This window comes from Lemur catta, chromosome 6, assembly GCF_020740605.2.
Source record: "Lemur catta isolate mLemCat1 chromosome 6, mLemCat1.pri, whole genome shotgun sequence".
Classification (NCBI taxonomy): Eukaryota; Metazoa; Chordata; class Mammalia; order Primates; family Lemuridae; genus Lemur; species Lemur catta.
The window spans coordinates 68,106,695-68,127,051 of record NC_059133.1 but is presented as its reverse complement, the minus strand read 5'-3'; the positions used below and the strand labels follow the sequence as shown (position 1 = coordinate 68,127,051).

Genomic DNA, 20,357 nt, shown 5'->3' with positions numbered 1-20,357 from the left:
TTCCCTTTCTCCCTTACCTCACCCTGATCCACTGGAATGTGGGTAGGTGATCTTTGCAAAACTCATGCGATCATGTATCTCCCCTGCTCACCTGTCTGACTTTCTCAGGATACATCTCCTCGCCCTGGCATCGAGTTTTTTTCATGGGCTGACCTCTGACCAGCTGTCTAGCCTTGCAATTCACCATTCTCCCACAGACCCTCATGCCCTATTCTTAGCCACGCTAAACTTAAGCATCTGGAATGTATCCTCTTCATTTTTGAACAAGCTGCTCCCTCTTCCTGGCTGAAAAGTTCTTTCTCTTCATCTTTGTCTGGTCAACTCCTATTCATCCTTCAACCCCGGAAGCCCAGGCTAGGTCCCTTTCCTACATGCCGACCTCCATTAGAGCACTGGCTAACTGCCCATTTTCCCCTTGAGAGGAGGGAATGAGAAGAAAAGATATTTGAGGAGTTTTGAGGAATGTCAGTTTGTTTTGCTCACTTTTGTATCTTTAATATTTAATACAGTATTTAATGTTCATTTTTATGTTTACATTTTTATTTTGTTTCCTTTTGTTTTTACTGCTGGTATGAATAGTGGCACACATTTAAAACTGTTGTCTGGGTTTTGGAGCAGATCATTTTTTAGGTTAGTATTAACTGACTATTAATAGTACTGCTAATATTTAAAACTTTTGTTAGGTCAACATTCTTAGTATTTCATTATTATTCCATTTCATAGATAAGAGGTTGGAAGTTAGGGTATAGCTTCTTAAAGAAAGTGATTAATTTAGAACTCTTTTTATCATGCTGGATCAGTTCTAAAATATTAATAGCAACTTGTTCGTACCGGACTAGCCCAGATGAAGTATAATTAATAAGCAAAACCTTTATTCAATCATTCATTCAACCATGAACCTGTCCATCCTTTTAGTCAAACATGCAGTAACTGAAGAATTAGAATTAGAATAAATGAAAATCATTATAAAGAAACAAAAAGTCAGCTGTTAGATAAACCTTCATGCACATTATATATACTGTATTTAGTATCTTATATTCCCTTATTCATTTATTTACTAGTTGCATCACTGATGTGTCTTACATCTCATCTAGACATATATGGCATATCTAGAAAATTGGCTCTTAAAACTAAAAAAGACTGGTGCTGCCCAGTACTGATTAGATGGACTGGTTGGGGAATTAGAAACAAAAGGTGTTCAAAGACTCTTCTAGACCTGGCTGCTAAAGCTAGAGTAACTAGTGATGAGCCTTTGGACATGCAAAGGTAGCTAACCAAGGGCTGAGAGCTAAATTTCTCTTTACCTAAAATGTGGGTGAATTGAGTTGGGGTAGGGGAGACCAAAAGGAAGCCCGAGAAACAGAGGAGAAAGGAGATTTGAGGAGCTTCTAAGAGTGCCGTACAACATTTTGAGAACCTAGAGTGTAGTTGTAAAGAAAAGAGGCTTATGAGAAATTTTCATAAACAGGGCAGGTGAAGTAGTTTAAGATTTAAGAAAAGGGACGTCTAACGTGATTTTAGTTGTTGTCATTGCTGTGATATAAAATCATTCTATCATTTCAAAGATGTTTTGAAATGGTGGCAGATGGTGGCACATGTTTTGATGGTGGCAGGATGAAAAAGAGGGCTATGTTCCATTGGGGTGTGGGCGTGAATGTGGAGCAAAGGGAAGAAAACAGTCAAAGGGAGATGAGACAAGACTGGATCTCCTGTTCTTTTGGCCTTTACTGAGCTTAATTGTGTTGTCACACTGCCCTCTAATGGGCTGTCAGTATCTCTCCAGATTCAATTTCCGGCTTCTGAACCATCTGGCTGATTCCACCATCTGCAGACAATTTCCTGCACCTGCTAACAGAGTATGTTAAGCTCAAGGCCTAGGGAGTAGCAAATTGATTAAATCTGTTTACTTTATTATCTTTGCAAAACACGGACAGTTTCCAAAATATGACAAAGAGGCTTCCCCATCAGAATAGTATATTTTATATTAATATTAGATCAGCACTCACTGCTATGATTTGAAGGCATGGATAATGGCAGCTTGGCTGTGATTGGTGATCAAATGTTGGCATAAAATGATATTGGACACATGCTATAAAAATAGTCTGAATTACCCTTTTCAAGAACTATTAATTTCTAGTTATTAATTTAATTCAAAATAAACTTCCTCTCATTAGGGATTTTAAGTGAGAACAAAGCCAGCCTATTCCCTGGCTAAGTAATTTGGCAGCTACTCTGGTGAGAAGTCTTATGCCAAGGCAGCTTCTTGTGTGTTGGCTGGTTTTGATTGCAAATCCTGGTTGCAATTGAATCCATTCAGAGCTGCTTAAATCCTTGTTATGCCAGACTTTCCAAGTAAAAGAAAAGAAAACGCAAGTCCAGTAGACTGGTATTATATAACAAGCATCCTAGTAGGTAGTGGGGAAAATTAGCTAAATAAGACCACCATTTCTGTCCTTAGTGAGCTCACTATTGATAAAGGAGGCAGGGCATGTTACTGTCATGCCCACAGCTCCTCCTTGGCTTCCAGCAAAATATAATGGCTGGCTAAGATCAAGATACCTAATAAGGCCAAGTGTGGTGCCTCACACCTGTAATCCCAGCCACTTGGGAGGCTGAGTTTGAGACCAGCCTGGGTAACATAGAGAGACCCTATTTCAAAAAAAAATTGCCTAATAAGTACTTCATAAATATGTGTTGACTAAATGAGGAAACAAAGGAAGAAACAGGGCAATATGTGTATATGTGTAGAAGTTGCAAGTAAGCCAAATAGCCTCTTTTTTTTTTTTTTTAAGATAGGGTCTCACTCTGTTGCTCAGGCTGGAGTGCAGTGGTGTGATCATAGTTCCCTGCAGCCACGAACTCCTGGGCTCAATGATTCTACTGCCTCAGCCTCCTAAGTAGCTGGGACTACAGGCACATACCACGATGCCCAGCTAATTTTTCTGTTATTTTTTGTCAAATGGGGTCTCACTATGTTGCCCAGGCTGGTCTCAAACTCCTGGGCTCAAGTGATCCTCCAGTTTCAGTCTCCTGAGTAGCTGGTACTATAGGTACCACCATTAGGCTAGAAGAGTTTCTATAAAGGCCTTTTGAGATAATACCTAATAGTGGCTTACTGTGATTCCATAGCAACTTGCTGAGGAACACATTATCCTGTGTTAATGAGGAAAGACTTATTGACTAAATGGCTTTCCCACAAACAAGTGTTCTGAACTTAAAATGTGAAAACCCAAATTGGTTTGCTTTGTTTCCCTCCAGTGAAACACACTGTGCATAGAGTATCCTGCCTTATGTTTTTAAAAAAGTTATCAAATTAGAGCCACTCTTTTTCAAGGCCTTATCATTTCCTGTTTCTTTTCCTCTGTGCCTGATTAACTCAATGCTCTAGAGTCTATAGTTAGCTACTGGACAATCCTGCTTAAATCTGATTGGTGGCAGTAGGGATAGGGAGACTTTTGAGCACTGGCCATGTGATCCTTTCTCCTGCTAGAAAAAGATGCACATTAAATACAAGGCTCTGGATGTTCCATCCCAAGAGGTAACATAATTTCCATGGAAATATATAATGTCATGCAAAAGTCTTAACATTTCACTTTCTGGAATATATGTATGTTTGCCTTTCTAATTTTGCCACTAGCAAATAAGAAAAGATCATGTCTATTGTTGCCACAAATAAGGAAAAAACAGTTGTAGTTGCATCGTTTTTGCCCAGGGGCACCTGGACCCTTTAAAGTAGTTACTGGTTCTGATGTCCGTGAAGCTTCACCATGAGCCTAATCCCTCTTTTTGTCCGCCTTTTCTTGTTGGAAGGAGCAGAGACTACTCACAGTTTTCTATTAATATTTAGAAGAGAACAAAAAGCTCCATCAACAGAGGGGTGAGAAGCAAGTGGGTAATATCTCACTATTCTGTAATATTATCTGTGGTAGAAAATAAGAGACTTGGAATTGAACTCTGTTTTTTGGAGCTCTGGCTTTTTCCCCCATTTTGTCTCTGAAATTTTTGTTTTTAAAAATAATCAAAAGAGAAGGGGATGTTCACAACACTTGACAAGGTGTGAAAATACCACTATTGGATCTTCAGGTTTTAGCTCATTTCATTCATTTGTTCAAAAATATTTATTAAGTGCCTACTATTTCTCCTGCAGAACAAATCAAGTCATTCCAGGGCTGCTGTGCACAGCTGTGCAGGTGAATGGTACCCACTGGAGTTGTGTAGTACACAACTTCCACTACCGTAGGTGGTCCTTGCCCTCACGGAGATTAACTCTAGTAACTTCTAGGTCTTTCTTGAACTTCTACCCCTCCCCCTCAGACTGGAAAAAAGTTTTCCTATTATGCACTCCATAATACAGTCATAGCACCTACCCATTTATTTATAATGGCGTCATCACCTGTCTCCTGTGTTAGATAATAAATTCAGAGGGGACTGCGATTGTGATCATCTTGTTTGTCGCTTTCTAGGGGCTAAGGATACATCAGTGATCAAAAGAGTCAAAAATCCCTGTCTTCTAGGAGCTGATAACCTAGCAAGAGAGAGCACACAAGCACAATACTAGTGTGTTAGGAGATAAGTGCCTTGTAGAAAAATAAAGTCGGGAAGGGGACTTCCCCCTCATCTGCTCTAGGTCTTTGCTCAAATGTCACCATTTTTACTTTGAGATAGGAAATCTTCGAAGGTTTGGAGTAGAGATATTATTTATCTAAAAAGAAAAACAACATTTAGAAATAGAATACTTAGCAAAAAGCAAGCAAGGCAGTTAGTTATCAGATCTCTATTTTGCCAGAATCAGGCCATAGCAAATAAAGGTTTATAAGGAATGTAGAGAATAAGGGCTCAGCTCTTCCCCTCTAAAACGCCAACATTGTAAGATTTTTTCTGAACACTTTTTTTTCCCATAAATCCTGGAGAATCCGCGCGTTCTAACCTGGGCTGGCTTTGTAGTTTTGCAAATAGCAACCCATATATTCTAGTATCAGCGTACAGACCTTTTGCACACAGCTGGGTGTCTGTGGCCATCTTATTCTTTGATTAAGTTTTTCCAACCTGTCCTTTTTAAGAAAGTTCCTCATAAGGAAATGACACTCTGGATAATCAAGACAAATGTCGCTGTACTTAACACATATGTACACCTGGCATTTTCACATCCATCATACTTTGAGGACAAGCATGAGTGTATCTCTTCCCTCCTACTCTCCTGGCTTCAACCCTAGCCTTTGGACAGGAGGCGGGGAAACATCCCGCCCCACGCACCCCTCCACGCCTGCTCGGGCCCGCCCGTGCCGCGCAGCCTTCTGGAAGCCGTAGGCAAGCGTGTTGCCCTGTGCCAGAACTACAACTCCCGGCAGGCTTTGTTCTTTCCCACCCCTCATGGCGCATGGCCTGCCGGGAGGGGGCAGGTAGCGGGCGGGCCGGGTCCAATGGGTGCCGGCTCCCGAGGAGAAGGCGGAGGAGAGGAGGAAGGAGGCGAGTTCTGGGCCCCGGCCCCATTCATTGCGGTGGCCGGGCGGGCGGGGGTCCCCTGTTTTCTGAGTCATGGAGGCGCTAATTCCTGTCATCAACAAGCTCCAGGACGTCTTCAACACAGTGGGCGCCGACATCATCCAGCTGCCTCAAATCGTCGTAGTGGGAACGCAGGTGAGAGACGAGGGCGGCGTTGGCCCAGGCCAGAGCCCGGGACGCAGGCCTGGTCTGGGCTGCAGTGCCCTCTTCTGGGTCGGCCTTGGCGGCCGGTGGGACGAGGGCCCTGATGGGGCCCCGGGGCTCTCGCGGCTCCGCCGCGCCTGCCCGCCCGGGACTGCGTTGCACCGAGGCGGAGGATCCGGGGCTCGGCCGAGAGGCGAGGGGCGGAGCCGGCGCGGCAGGCCCGGCGGGCCCCGGGGGCTGGGAGTGGGAAGGCTAGGTCGGCGGGCGGAGCTGGAGTCCGCTGGGACCGGGCGCGGCGTGGTCCTCGGGCAGCTGCTTCCAAGGGCACCTGGGGGACGCGCGGGGTACCCGGGCCACGCTGGGCGCGTGGTGTGCCGGCTAGCCGGGCTCGGTTGGCTTCTGCGCGGCGGGGTGTTTTACTTCCCTCTTTGCCTTGATCAAGGGCTGCAGAGTCAGTTTTGCAACCGCGCTATCTAGGCTGAGAGGCCACTACTGTGCATTGCCAGAGTGTTTTCCTACAGCGTAACCTCTCCAGGTTTCGAGAACGCCGAACCAGTGAAAAAAAATCCCCACGTGTACCTGGAGTTCTGTAGGTGTTAGGAAGGAATATCCAATTTTTCGGCGTAGGCTGTGGTTTTTGTCTTCCACAATTTTGTGATCGTGACCTAAATTGGCCATCAGGTTCTGTGGCCTTTTCATGTTGGGTCTCAGATAACTCGTAATTTTTTATGTGCATGAATGTCGAGAAAATAAATGAGTTACAGAAGTGTTAAGTTTCATTTTCTCTGCTTTTCGTGACTGAAGAAGAGTCATAGGACTTTTATTAATATTAGAGTTCAGAGAAGCCCTTTTTAGAGATTACTCAATATATCGATTTTAAGTACTTTCATTTCTTAATAGTATCTTTTCTTTCAGAAGGTGGTGGTTTTCCTATCATTTTCCATGAGGTGCATCGCTACATCTTGCTACAAATTAAAAGTATAAGGTGTAAATATTATAAGAAGGAACTTACTGTTCAAAATATTAGTGGATATCCAAACACTGCAAACCTTGTAAACCATAGACATCTGTACTTTTTTTGGCTTTTAAATAATTAAAGCAATAAAAGTTATTTTAGAAACAAATTTCCTTGGTCTGCTGTAGGATTGGTACCAATAGTGTATTCTATTATTTGTAACACTTAAGTTTGTAATGATTGGAGACTCAGAATCAAAAATAATAAATTTTGAGCAATATTTTTATTGAGCATATTTTGTTCAGTCTGGGGCATGTAATTGGTGCTCCATAAATATTTTGAATGAATAAATATTGCTCACTCTAACTAGATAATATTTTAGAACACTGGGACTTTTATCATCACAACTGATCTGTTTTTGTAAATGGAATTAGAGGAGATGATATAAGTTAAATCATCTTTGTAGTAATTTGGAAGTGTTGCCTAGTTGCAGACAAGAAACTTTCCAAATACTTTTTAAAGACATTCTCAGTGCTTTTTGATCATGAAGCAGTAAAAGAATCAGGGCTATAGTGTGGCAGCATAAATAGTTCAAAATTAAGAAGGATTTTTCTTACACAAAATAATTTATTTCAGTCATTAGACCTGTTAGTTGGCAAAATAGGGAGGGCCAGGGGAGAAAAGTAAAGATTCCATCCTCCTGAAAGCCATTAACATGTGCTGACCAAAACCATCCTAGTAGTGACAGTTATGCCACATTTGCATGTTGGTGTTTGAAATTTTTCAAGGGATCAATTTTTTGACTTGATTTAACGAGAGTTATCTCCAATCCATGTCCTTATTATTAAATAGCTGAAATTCAACCCTTTATTTTTCAAGCACAGAAAAAATAAAGACTAGAAACAATTTCCTTTTTCCCATATTTTCCTCAATGTATTGAAAAAAAATCTATTTGCTTTGAATACTACACCATTACTTTGGGATGTCTGCCATTTTTACTCTTTTGATGTTGTATAACACCTCACGTTTATATTTAATAGAGTAGTGTGTAGTGAATGAGTTCCAGATATGCAGGTGTTTTGTAGTTAGTTCTGACTAGTGAACTCAGTAGTGGTCATCATGTCTTCATAACACAGGTGTAGTCTCTGTCTTACACATTATCTATACCTTAAGTGGTGGCCCATCCTATCTTGTTGAACTTTTTAGAACAGTGATTCTCGAACTTGAGTGTGTATAAGAATCACTTTGGAAATAACTTTCCTGGATCCTATCCCCAGAGATTTTGATTTTTATAAGTCTGGGGTGGGCAAGGCACCATAGGTGATTCTGATGCAGATGGTTCATGGTTTGTAATTTGAAAAGTATGCTAGTGAATCATTGGATTTTAAAATGTATGATACTGGAAAAAGCAGGAATAATTTAGGAAAGTTGAGTCTAGGGCATACCACTATCCAGTACCATGTTGATTTGGTGGCATTCTTGCTCTAAAATATCACTTCCCAGGCAACCTTTGCCAATCCCTAAATGTTTTAAACTTTATTTCTTAAATTGCCCAAATAATACTTATTTGGAGGCTAGGGACTTGGAGGAGTTAAGGAGAAGGAATCATGTTTACAGCTGTCAGTTATTTACATTTTTTATGATTTAGCTAAATAAATTGCTTTCCTCTTTCTCTAGCTGAGATCGTCTGTGTGAAAAGAACAGAGAATGGGGAGAGAGAAGGTTGATACTTTTAGACCATGGTGTACTTTGCAGGTGGAGAAGGAGATAAGACTTAAAACAACTTTTGTGACTCAACTTGGGAAATTTAATCACTATTTCTTAAGTTGAGAATTGGAAAGGGGAGCCCTCCAGGTATGTAATCCAAACCATCCAATATAGGCATCCCAATGCAGATGACATTAACCTGAGACTCTGGCTTAGTGTTGCTAGTAATGTACTTTTCACTTTGTCTTTTATTTCAGTGATTTCAGCACTATCTTCAGGCAAATGTAAAAGGAAAAGCAATTTGGATTTTCATGACCAATTTGCAAACCAACTTGTTTTTTATTTTACATTTAAAAAATTGAAATATAACAAATATTTTGTTCATGTAACAAAATTCACCATTGTAAAGTGTATGATTCAGTGGTTTTTTAGTATGTTCACAAGGTTGTGCTACCATCATCACTATGTAATTCCAGAACATTTTCATTACCCCCCAAAAAACCTCATACCCACTAGCAGTCACTTCCCCATTTTGCCCTCTCCCAGCCCCTGGCAGTCACTAATCTACTTTCTGTCTCTATAGATTTGCTTATTGGTCATTTCATATTAATGGAATCATGCAATATGTGTTCTTTTGTGTCTGGCTTCTTTTGCTCGACATTATGTTTTTTTAGCTTCATCCAGCACGTAGCATGGCTGAATAATATTCCATTGTATAGATATACCACAGTTTGTTTATCCACTCATCAGTTGATGGACATTTGGGTTGTTTCCGCTTTTTGGTATTATGAATAATGCTGCTGTGAACATTTGTTTACCAGTTTTTATGTGAATTTTGTGTATTTTCAATTCTCTTGGCGATATACCTGGGAGTGCAATGGCTGGGTCATATGATAATCTTATGTTTAACTTTTTGAAAAACTGCCAACATGTTTTCCACAGTGGCTGTGGAAAACTGCTTTCCACAGTGCACCATTTTCCATTCCCTCTAACAGTGTGTGAGGGTCCCAGTTTCTGCACACCCTTACCAGTAGTTGTTATTTATCTATAAAGCCTTAAATCATTCTGGAATTTTTTATTTGAAAAAAGGCACCTTTATACCCTTAGCCTATTTCGTTTTCCTACAGCTGACTCTTTTCATAGTTTGACGCCTCTTTTTTCCCATGAGCGCTGCTATCTGCATTTTAGCATTTATTGATTATAGTTTCATTCCTTGTGATACGTTGTTTTCTTGTGAGTGTTCTTAGATAAACTTACTCCCTTTTCTTTTTTCTGTAATTTCTTTGTATAGATCATGAACTGCTTTTTCTTAATTAAAAAAAAATTGAGGTGAATTTATATAACATAAAATTAACCATTTAAAAGTATACAATTCAGTGGCATTTAGTACATTCATAATGTGAAACCCCCATCTCTATCTAGGTCTAAAACATTTTCATTACAGAAAGCTCTGTACTCCTTAGGCAGTCGCTCCCTATTCTTCCAGTCCCTCAGCCCATAGCAACCACCAATCTACTTTCTGTGTCTATAATTTTACCTATTCTGAATTTCATAGAAGTAGAATATGTGATGATTTATGTCAGGCTTCTTTCACTTAGCATAACATGGTTCATTCATGTAGCATGTACCAGTACTTCATTTAATGGCTGAGTAATAGTCCATTATATGTGTAAGCCACGTTTTGTTTGTTCAGTCATCCATTGATGGGCAATTGAGTTATTTCTTCCTTTTTGCTATTGTGAATAGTGCTGCTATGAATAGTTGTATATAGGTATTTCTTTGAGTACCTATTATCAGTTCTTTTGGTATATACCTAGGAGTAAAAGTGCCAGGTTCTGTGTTAATTCTGTATAACTTTTTGAGGAACCACCAAACTTTTCCACAGCAGCTGCCCCATTTTACAATTCCCACCAGGAATGTACAGGGGTTTTGATTTTTCTGTATCCTGGTCAACCTTTGTTAAATCACGTATCTTTTTTTTTTTTTTTTGAGACAGAGTCTCACTTTGTTGCCCAGGCTAGAGTGAGTGCCATGGCATCAGCTTAGCTCACAGCAACCTCAAACTCCTGGGCTTAAGCGATCCTACTGCCTCAGCCTCCCGAGTAGCTGGGACTACAGGCATGTGCCACCATGCCCGGCTAATTTTTTCTATATATATTTTTATCTGTCCAGACGATTTTTATTTCTGTTTTTAGTAGAGACGGGATCTCGCTCAGGCTAGTCTCGAACTCCTGATCTCCAGCGATCCACCCGCCTCAGCCTCCCAGAGGGCTAGGATTACAGGCGTGAGCCACTGTGCCCGGCCAATCATGTATCTTTTTGATTATCGCCATCCTAATGGGTATGAAGTGGAGTCTCATTGTGGTTTTGCTTTGCATTCTCCTGATGACTAATGATGTTGAACATCTTTTCATGTGCTTGTTGCAGTTACTGTCTCTTTATTTTGAGTTGTAAGAGTTCTTTATATATTCTGGATACTAGACCCTTAACAAAACCTGATTTACAAATATTTTCTCCCATTCTGTAGGTTGTCTTTTCACTTTTTTTTTTTTTTGAAACAGGGTCTCTCCCTGTTGCTTGGGCTAGAGTGCATTGGTGTCATCATAGCTCACTGCAGCCTCATACTCCTGGGCTCAAGTGATCCTCTTGCCTCAGCGCCCCCAAGTATCTGGGACTACAGGCCTACACCACCATGCCCTGCTAATTTTTTCTTTTTTTGGAGAGAAGGGGTCTCACTTTTGGCTCAGAGCTGGTCTCAAACTCCTGGCCTCAAGCAGTCCTCCCGCCTTGGCATCCCAAAGTGCTAGCATTATAGGAGTGAGCCACCATGCCTAGCATGTCTTTTCACTTTCTTGATGCTTGTTGTTTGATGCACAAAAGTTTTTAATTCTGATCGAGTTCAATTCATCTATATTTTCTTTTGTTGTTTGTGCTTTTGGTGTCATATCTAAGACATCACCAAATCTAAGGTCATGAAGGTTTATTATTTTGTATTTTTTTCTAAGGATTTTATAGTTTTAGCTCTTAAATTTAGTCTTTGATCATTGTGAGTAAATTTTTGTCTGGTATGAGGGTAGGGGTTCAACTTCCTTCTTTTGCATATTACTATCCAGTTGACCTGGCACCATTTTATCAAAGAGCCTCTTCTTTCCCCATTGAATAGTCTTGGCACTATTGTTGAAAATCAGTTGACCATAGAGGTATGTATGGGTTTATTTCTGGGCTCTCAGTTCTTTTCCATATATCTGTCCTTATGCCAGTACCACAGTGCTTTGATTATTGTAGCTTTGTGGTATATTTTGAAACTGAGAAGTATGAATCTCCCAACTTCATTCTTTTTCAAGATTGTTTTGGCTGTTTAGTGTCCCTTGCCATTCCATATGAATTTTAGATTTGGCTTTTCCATTTCTGTAAACAAGACCATTGTGATTTTGATAGGGATTATGTTGAATCTGTAAATTGCTTTGGAGAGTATTGCCATCTTAACAATATTAAGTTATAGAATTTTTGGTTGACAGGTTTTTTCTTTCAGCACTTTAAGCTCAGGCTGCCTCTGGCCCCCATGGTTTCTGATGAGAAATCATTTGTATCTGTTGTTAATCTTATTGAGGATCCCTTGTACATGACAAGTTGCTTCTTTGTTTCTCTCTTGGTTCTTTCAACATTTGTTTTTGTCTTTCAACACTTTGATCATAATTTGTCTCAGTGTGGACCTCTTTGTGTTTATCCTGCTTTGAGTTCATTGAGTTTCTTGGGTGTGTAGATTTATGTCAGTTATCTCATACTTCTCTGCTTTTATAGAAACAGTGGGAATCTTTATGGATGTTACTTTTGCTGTTAAAGTTCATGGCCTTATCAGATATCTAAATCTCTCACTCTTTTCTTCTTTGATCCAGAGAGCATTGGGCATATAGTTTTATAACCAAGAAAAAATTCCTCCCTAAGGACTATTAGGTCTGTAACATTTTAGAAAGTTTGGATTCTGGTTGATATGTTAATATTTTTGAGTTATATGTTCAGTATAAGAACCACATTTTAAGCTTGGCAAGGTGGCAAATACCTGTAGTCCCAGCTGCTTGGGAGGCTGAGGTGGCAGGTTCTCTTGAGCCCACGAATCCAAGGCCATAATTGTTCCTGTGAATAGCCATTGCACTGGCAAGCTGGGCAACAGAGCCAGACCCTGTCTCTTTAAAAAAAGCATTTTAACACCACAGATTATAAAGTGGTTTAAACTTCAGATTTACATTTTGTCACTAGGTTGGGGGGTTTGAGCTATAGGGTAAAAACATTTTAGTTTAGCTATTTTATTTATTTTATTTTATTTATTTATTTATTTTTTTTGAGACAGAGTCTCGCTCTGTTGCCCGGGCTAGAGTGCTGTGGCATCAAGCTCACAGCAACCTCAAACTCCTGGGTTCAAGCAATCCTTCTGCCTCAGCCTCCCAAGTACCTGGGACTACAAGCATGCACCACCATGCCCGGCTAATTTTTTTCTATATATATTTTACCTGTCCAGATCATTTTTATTTTTAGTAGAGACGAGGTCTCGCTCTTGCTCAGGCTGGTCTCGAACTCCTGACCTTGAGCGATCTTCCCACCTTGGCCTCCCAGAGTGCTAGGATTCCAGGTGTGAGCCACCGCGCCTGGCCTAGTTTAGCTATTTTAAATACCATAAGGTTAACATTTCTAAGGACACTCTTAAAAATGTTCTATTTAGGGAGCACTTATTCTGTTTTATAGAATGAAGTATTTCCCATTTAGAAAAATTTAAAAAGGAGAGAAATATTTTATTTCAATTAAGTGAAACAAATATTAAGGAAACGTCTTCTGTAAATCCAAAATTATTTTTAAATAAAAGTTAAAAAATTAAGAGAACATCTTTATCTGTTATATTAATATCAAAATAAAGAATTGAGAGGTCTGTTTTATATAATGCAAAATAGAAACTTAGAAGTTAAAAAATGAATCAGCCTTGGTTAATGTGGCATGAATGAACATTTATAACTTCTCACCCCCAACTGATGCTAGATATCAGAGAAAAAGAGCTAAAAATGTAACAACCTTTTCAGGGAAAGGCCACATCTCAAAATATAAACTCAAAACACTAAAAATCCCAATTCAGTGCAACTTAGAAGAAACTAAAAGGTGACACTGAGACCAGGCACACAGATCTTTAGCTTCTAAATATAATACAGGATATTGAGTCAACTTTGGAAGTAGGGGAAGATGAAAAAAGCTGAAGACCTTGGAGTGCCAATAAGCGCCCTATTTTCAGAGCAAGCCAGCTGTGATTTTGCCACTTTGGAACTCCTGTGGCTACTCATCTTCCTGGAAAGAGTGTGGACACTGGGTGTTTAAATTATTAATATGAGGGGAAAACAAGTGCTGATCTAATCAATTGTTGAAGAAGCCAGCACTATGATACTGAGTCAAGGTGAGAGGTAAAAAATTGGGAGCTCACAGATATGTTTTATTTGGTCTGCATTGTGCTGACGTATATAATATTAAAAAGAAATGAATTAGTTGCCACTGTTTACAAATACTGAAAGGCCTTAGATTTCTGGGTTTTCCTTTAAAAAGAAAAAACAAACAAAATCTGACAATGCATTCCCAATGGATGCTTTTGGTGGGTCAACCAATATCTAGTTAGCCACAGTTCCCATTGCTCCCAGTCATTTTCCCTGGTTGCAATTTATCATCATTCATGTGTTGCTCTTTCCTTTTTGCATTGTGAAGAGAGAGCTTTTTGGGAGAAATTGTTAGAATATTCTTATATTTTTAATGTGCAAAGAAAATGTCAGAAGAATGCTATCTGATGACATTTTTAAGAAAATCACTTTTTTTTTTTTTTTTTAAAGAGGCAAGGTCTTTCTCTGTCACCCAGGCTGGAGTGCAGTGGTGGAATCATAGCTCATTGCAGCCGTGAATTCTGGGCTCAAGAGATCCTCCTGCCTCAACCTCCCGAGTAGCTGGGACTAGCAGCAGGCATCACCATGCATGGCTAATTTTAAATTTTTTTTTGCAAAATGCTGGGCTGATAGGTATGAGCCACCTCAGCCAGTGATTATGGAATTTATTACGAGATAAGAGACTTGAAGGTGAGAGCTAAGAGAGCCAAAGTCCTAATCTTTGATGATTGTGAAAGAGCACTTGGAGCAGATGACAAAAGAAACCGTAATCAAACAAATAATAGGCAAAACTTCCCCAGAGCTGAAATAAGACATTTTCTGGTCTCAATTGCTGGACATAAATATTGAAAGAAGAGACATAACCCTGGTTAAATTTCTGAAATCAAAACAAAACAAAAGAATACTACAAGCTTCTAAATAGAAAGAGGAGGGATGAACAGGTTTCTTAAAAGGAAAAGAGAATCAGACTGGCATGTGACTTCCAGTGTGCAACAGTAAATGTTGTATGCATGGAGAAATGTTTTAAAATTTAGAGTTCCTAGGGAAATTGTGATTATATAAAATTGTCTCCATCCCTACTGTAACCATTCTTTTTTTTTTTTTTCTTTTGGGGAGGTGATGTGTTTTTTTGTTTTACTAAAAAAAAATTTGGTCATTCCATTCTACAGATTTACATTTAAACAAAATTAATTAAATCTGAGCAGAGAGATCAACTTAAACACGGGACAGTTGAGAATTCCCGAAAATCTTGCTCAGATCTCGGGAATAAAGACAATGTGTTAAAGTTTTGGTTTGAATGTATTGATTTTTGGTGGGAGTATTAACTCATGTATGTATAATCTCCAAGTGTTAGCATGAGTGACCATTAGGTAGATGAGACTTACTTTAACAGCAACCTAACCAACTAGGTGGGGTTTAGGAGCTATATTTTCCAATAAATGACTCAGTCTAATTCTGAAATGACTAAAGCAGTTCAAATCATTTTGTTCACATTAGAACTCCACTGGAGTCAGGGATGGAGGTCATCTCCTATTCCAAGAATGAAATCTTTAGGTAACGTCTCAAGTGCTGTCCGAGCTACCTAGTCATTATAACAATGTAGGGTCTGTAATTTCTGTAATTTATAGGTTTCTCTGGTTTCTAGAAGCATTCAGGGAATCACCATGTTACCAGAGTCCACACAGAACCAGTCACAGTGTCATTCCCATTCATTTTAACATAAGGCTTACTTTTACATTTCAGGTATTTTTATATTTTCACAATGTAGTAGGTTGTGGCATGTTAAGTGTCAGGTGGAAGTTCTACAACCAATCACAAAATACCTGTAATCTGTGTATTTCATTTCTGGAGTAAACTTGGCCACACAAATGTCTTGCATTTTATTGCCTCAGAAGTGAAACCAGCATATTGATGTCAAACCTGGACCAGTGCGATCTGCTGTGCCTGACTCTGGGCGCCCCTCTCTGGCTGCTCCTCTAACTTGCCTGGCCATGCAGGGTCGGGCATCAGGCAAGGCTGGCTGCTGACCAGGATAGGGCCCTGTGCCACAGTAGTGCCCCAGGCCGCTACACCTATTCTTTTTAAATTGGCAAAACATAAATGAATGAACAAGAGAACGGAAAAAAGTTTTTTTTATTACCCCTTTATTTCCTATCCAAGATAATGTGAAATGAAATTGAAATATTACCTGAATTGCTTACAGCCCTGTATTGCAGACTCCAGTATAGTACTTTGAGCTTTCCAGCAGAGCTGGACCTAAGCTAATATAGACCACTTGTACAGACAGGGAGGGTGGACATAGAAGTTAGTCTATAACCTGTTTTCAAGCTGTGTGGCTGTACCAAATGTCTCCTTGGGATATGAGAGGGAAGGGGAAATGTTCTAATCCCTTTTATTACCTCTTCAATGTGAGATCCAGTACCATATTTGAGGCATTCAAAAATTATTTTGAAACATTTTCAATAATATTATGAACACTGTTACACCTGCTTCCCAGGTTAAGAAATAAAACATTACCCAGTTGAATTTCTCCCCTTCCCAGAGAGAGAGAACCACTTTCTTGAATTTGGTGTTTATTATTCCCCATGTACTTCATTATACATATAATACATAAGTAAGTAATCTAAACAGTATGTAATATTGTTTTAAACTTGAAGTAAGTGGTGTCATGTAATGTATGTTCCTCTGCATTTTTTAACACAACCATATTAATATGTGAAATTTATTCATATGCACACATATTCCTAGTTTGTTCATTTACAATGCTATATAATGGTTCGTTATAGGAATATATAACAATTTATCCTCTTGTTGAGTAACACTTGTGTGTTCCTCATTGTTTGCTATAGAGTTTTAGTAAACGATGGTCCTGGGAAAATTTCTATAAATGTCTCATTGTACATGTTTGAGAATTTCTCTAAAGTATAAAGGAGTGGAATTGCTAGACTGTAGGATATATTTATTTTTATTTTCATTGGATTTTGCTACTTGCTCCTCAGGATGGTTGTAACCATTTACATTCCCTCCAACGGAGAGAAGTTTGTTTATGTCTGTATTTGGTATTGTCACATTTTAAATTTATGGTATTTCGCCCGGGTGTGGTGGCTCACACTTGTAATCCTAGCATTCTGGGAGGCCAAGGCGGGTGGATCATTTGAGCTCAGGAGTTCAAGACCAGCCTGAGCAAGAGCAAGACCCCGTCTATACTAAAAATAGAAGGAAATTTAGCTGGACAACTAAAAATACATAGAAAGAATTAGCCGGGCATGGTGGCGCATGCCTGTAATCCCAGCTACTTGGGAGGCTGAGGCAGGAGGATTGCGTGAGCCCAGGAGTTAGAGGTTGCTTTGAGCTAGGCTGACGCCACGGCTCACTAGCCTGGGCAACAGAGTGAGACTTTGTCTCAAAAATAAATAAATAAATAGAATAAATTTATGATATCTCATTGTGGGTTCTATTACATCCCCCAATTACTATTGAGTTTGAGCATCTTATGTTTTTTGGCCCTTAGTGGTTCTGTTTTTGAGTTTCTGCTCATATCTCTACACATTATTTTCTATTAGGTTAGTCATCTTTTTCTTATTTATTTGTAGGAGTCATTTATCCATTTTGGTTACTAATTCTTTGTCAGTTATATGGATCACAGATGTTTTCTCCCTGTATTTGCTATTAATATAAGGAAAAGAAATTTTAATTTTATTGTAGTTGAATTATCAATCTTTTCATCTATGGTTTGTACATTTTATGTGTTTTAGAAATCATTCTCCTTTATTTTGTTTTTTAACAGCTTTTTTGAGATATAATTTATATACCATAATGTTCACCTATTTGAAATTTGTAATTCAATGTTTTTTAGCATATTTGTGGAGTTGCACAACTGTAACCATAAACTGATTTTAAAATACATCATCTCCCAGAAAGAAACTTTGTATGCATTCATAGTCACTCCCCATTTCCCTCTGCCCCAGCCATCTACACAGCCACATAATCTACTTTCTGTCTATACATTTGGCTTTTCTGGACATTTCATATAAACAGGATCAAATAATATTTGGTCTTTTGTGACTGACTTTTTTCACTTAGCAGAAAGATTTTAGGTTCATCCATGTTATAGCATGTTATCAGTACCTTGTTCCTTTTTATGACTAATAATAACTTACAAGATTAAACATTAGTGTCAGTATTTCTAGGTAGAAATGTCCATATTAGGGATTCTGGGAAAATAACAGCAGTGGTAGAATAGTTTCCTAAATATCTATATGACTTTCCCCTAAAACCAGAACAAATAGGATAGGAAAACCAAAAACACATTGATAGCATGTATAAGAAAAGTAGTTGACTATATGCCAGTATCTTGGAGACAAACCGTGAACAGCTCCAAGACCTGTGTATTTTTATTATCTATTAATATATTAGGGGAAGCAGTGGAACATCCGAATTGAAAAATATCCAAAGGCAGTCAATCACTGGAAAGCTTGGAGGACTAGTTTAAGATAACCAGCTGAAATTTGGAAGGGTTTTGCACACACTGATAATGAGTGAGTGAAAGAGGTCTGTTGTAAAGTCTGAAGGGACTGGAGCCCCTTTGTGAAACTTTTAAAATTAACCAACCAAAGCTTCTAGGACGACATTCTTCTAGGACCAATTCTCACAATGAGAAAGAACTGAGAATACAACTGAGTACTGAGTATTCCCTGAAGAATATAGACAAAGGAAACAGAAGGTCCAGCTAAAAGTAGGGGAAATAAACAGAGCCAAAATACCTCAGAAAGCAAGAAACTATATTTTGAACACTATGTGAAAACAACAAAAATGAGTTTTAGAGTGTAGAGTTAGAATAGCTATTCTGAGCCAAGCCTCCTTCAAAAATCAGCTGTATGAAGTAATTGTCAAATCTCATACAAAGTTTTTAAAGAAAAATAAGACCCTTATAGAAAATGAAAGCACACAAGAAAGACATGCCCACAAAACAGTTGAAAAGCCATGAGATATTAAGACAAAAGACATTATGAGGGTAACACGGCATTTCAAAAAATCAAATTTGCATAAGAAAAATTTAAAAATTAGGTAGTAGAACTCAGTAAGATATTAGAAATAAAATTTATTTTGGAAATGACCCAAATTAGAAGGAACACAAGCATAAATAAATATAACAGATAATACCTTAAGAGGAAAAGAAGTTGAAAAGGAGAAAGACATTGAAAATGAAAAAGATAAGGCCAGGCATCGTTGGTACCTCATGCCTGTAGCTTCAGCACATTGGAGGCCGAGAAGGGAGGATTGCTTGAGTCCAGGAGTTCAAGACTAGCCTGAGGAACATGGCAAGACCCTGTGTCTACAAAAAAATAAAAAAATTAGCCAGGCATGGTGATATGTGCCTGTAGTCTCAGCTACTTGGGAAGCTGAGGTAGAAGGATTGTATGAGCCCAGGAGTTCGAGGCTGCAGTGAGCTATGATTGGCTCCTGCACTCCAGCTTGGGTGACAGAGTAAGACCCTGTCTCTAAAAAACAAACAAATGAAAAAAAAATATGAAAGACATGTAAAAAGAATTTGATAGAAATTGACATATTGGAAATAGGCAAAGAAGATCTAACATGTATAACAGAAGTCCCCAAAGAAGAAAACAATAGCCAGGGAACAGAACAGATACTAAAAATTACAATTTGAGACAATTTTAATGAATTAAAAACAGATTTGGAACTACATTTTCGAAGAGCATAGCACACACCTGAGAACACTGACACAAATAGAAACACTGAGACATAGTCTAGAAAAATTGTTGGACTTTAAAGGAAAAATAAACATCCTTTAGACATGCAGGCAGAAGTCACAAAGTCCCTTATAAATGAAGGAAAATCAGATTATTGCCATTCTTTTCAATAGCAATATTTTGAGAGATAAGACTATGGAATATATCTTCTTTCTGGTTGTTCAGAAAAAGAAAGAAAGATAAGTATAATAAAGACTATGGAATATTCCATATTTAAGATAAGAAAGTATGAGCCAATGATTTTATATATAACCAAACTGATTTTCAAGTATAAAGGTCACAAACTGTTATCAATATGCTAGAATGTGAAGAATATTGTTCTCATTAGCCCTTCCTTACTAATCTACTGGAAAACAAGCTTCAGAGAGTCAAAATGACTAGAGACCATTAATTTAAAGACAGTTGGTCTGTATTGCTCATATACTAAGACCAGATGAGGGGTTAAAAGGAGAAATTGTGGTCTGTAAAGGGGTAAGAAGGAGAATGAAGGGATCATATGCAAAACTATTTTCAGTAATCATATTGGTGGTGGTAGTATTGGTATTATTTCAAGCATCTGTGTGTAATGTGAAATAAAAAGCAAATAAGTAATTGTGTTACTCTAATTCTGTCACAAACTGTCATTGAAAACCATGATTCTTGGTATGGAAGAAAAAAGACAGAGATGACTGATGAGAGGTATATGTTTGTGTATGGAGTGGGAGGAAGTTGTTGGTAGCTGAGTTAGATAAATAAGCTAAAAACATTCAACTCAAAGAGATTTAAAAAAGATAAACCATCCTTTCACCAGGAAAAACAGAAACCGCAGAAGAGAAGAAATTAACAATACAAAAAAATTACAAAGCAAAACTGATAAAAGACAAATTTGAC

At 38.6% G+C, this 20,357-nt stretch overlaps 1 protein-coding gene across 7 annotated transcripts in view; it reads left to right on the top strand.

Moving 5' to 3' along the window:
* The first annotated feature begins 5,373 nt into the window (after window positions 1–5,373).
* DNM1L (dynamin 1 like) overlaps window positions 5,374–20,357 on the top strand; it is a 48,996-nt gene continuing 34,012 nt past the window's right edge. For 5 of the 7 annotated variants that reach the window (XM_045554042.1, XM_045554041.1, XM_045554040.1 and 2 more), the window contains exon 1: window positions 5,420–5,637. In XM_045554042.1, coding sequence (XP_045409998.1) covers window positions 5,536–5,637 — 102 coding nt within the window. In that variant the 5' untranslated portion in view covers window positions 5,420–5,535. Of the gene's footprint in view, window positions 5,638–8,278; window positions 8,456–20,357 lie in introns of all 7 variants that reach the window. The other 2 variants (XM_045554043.1, XM_045554036.1) reach the window with 2 other exon arrangements.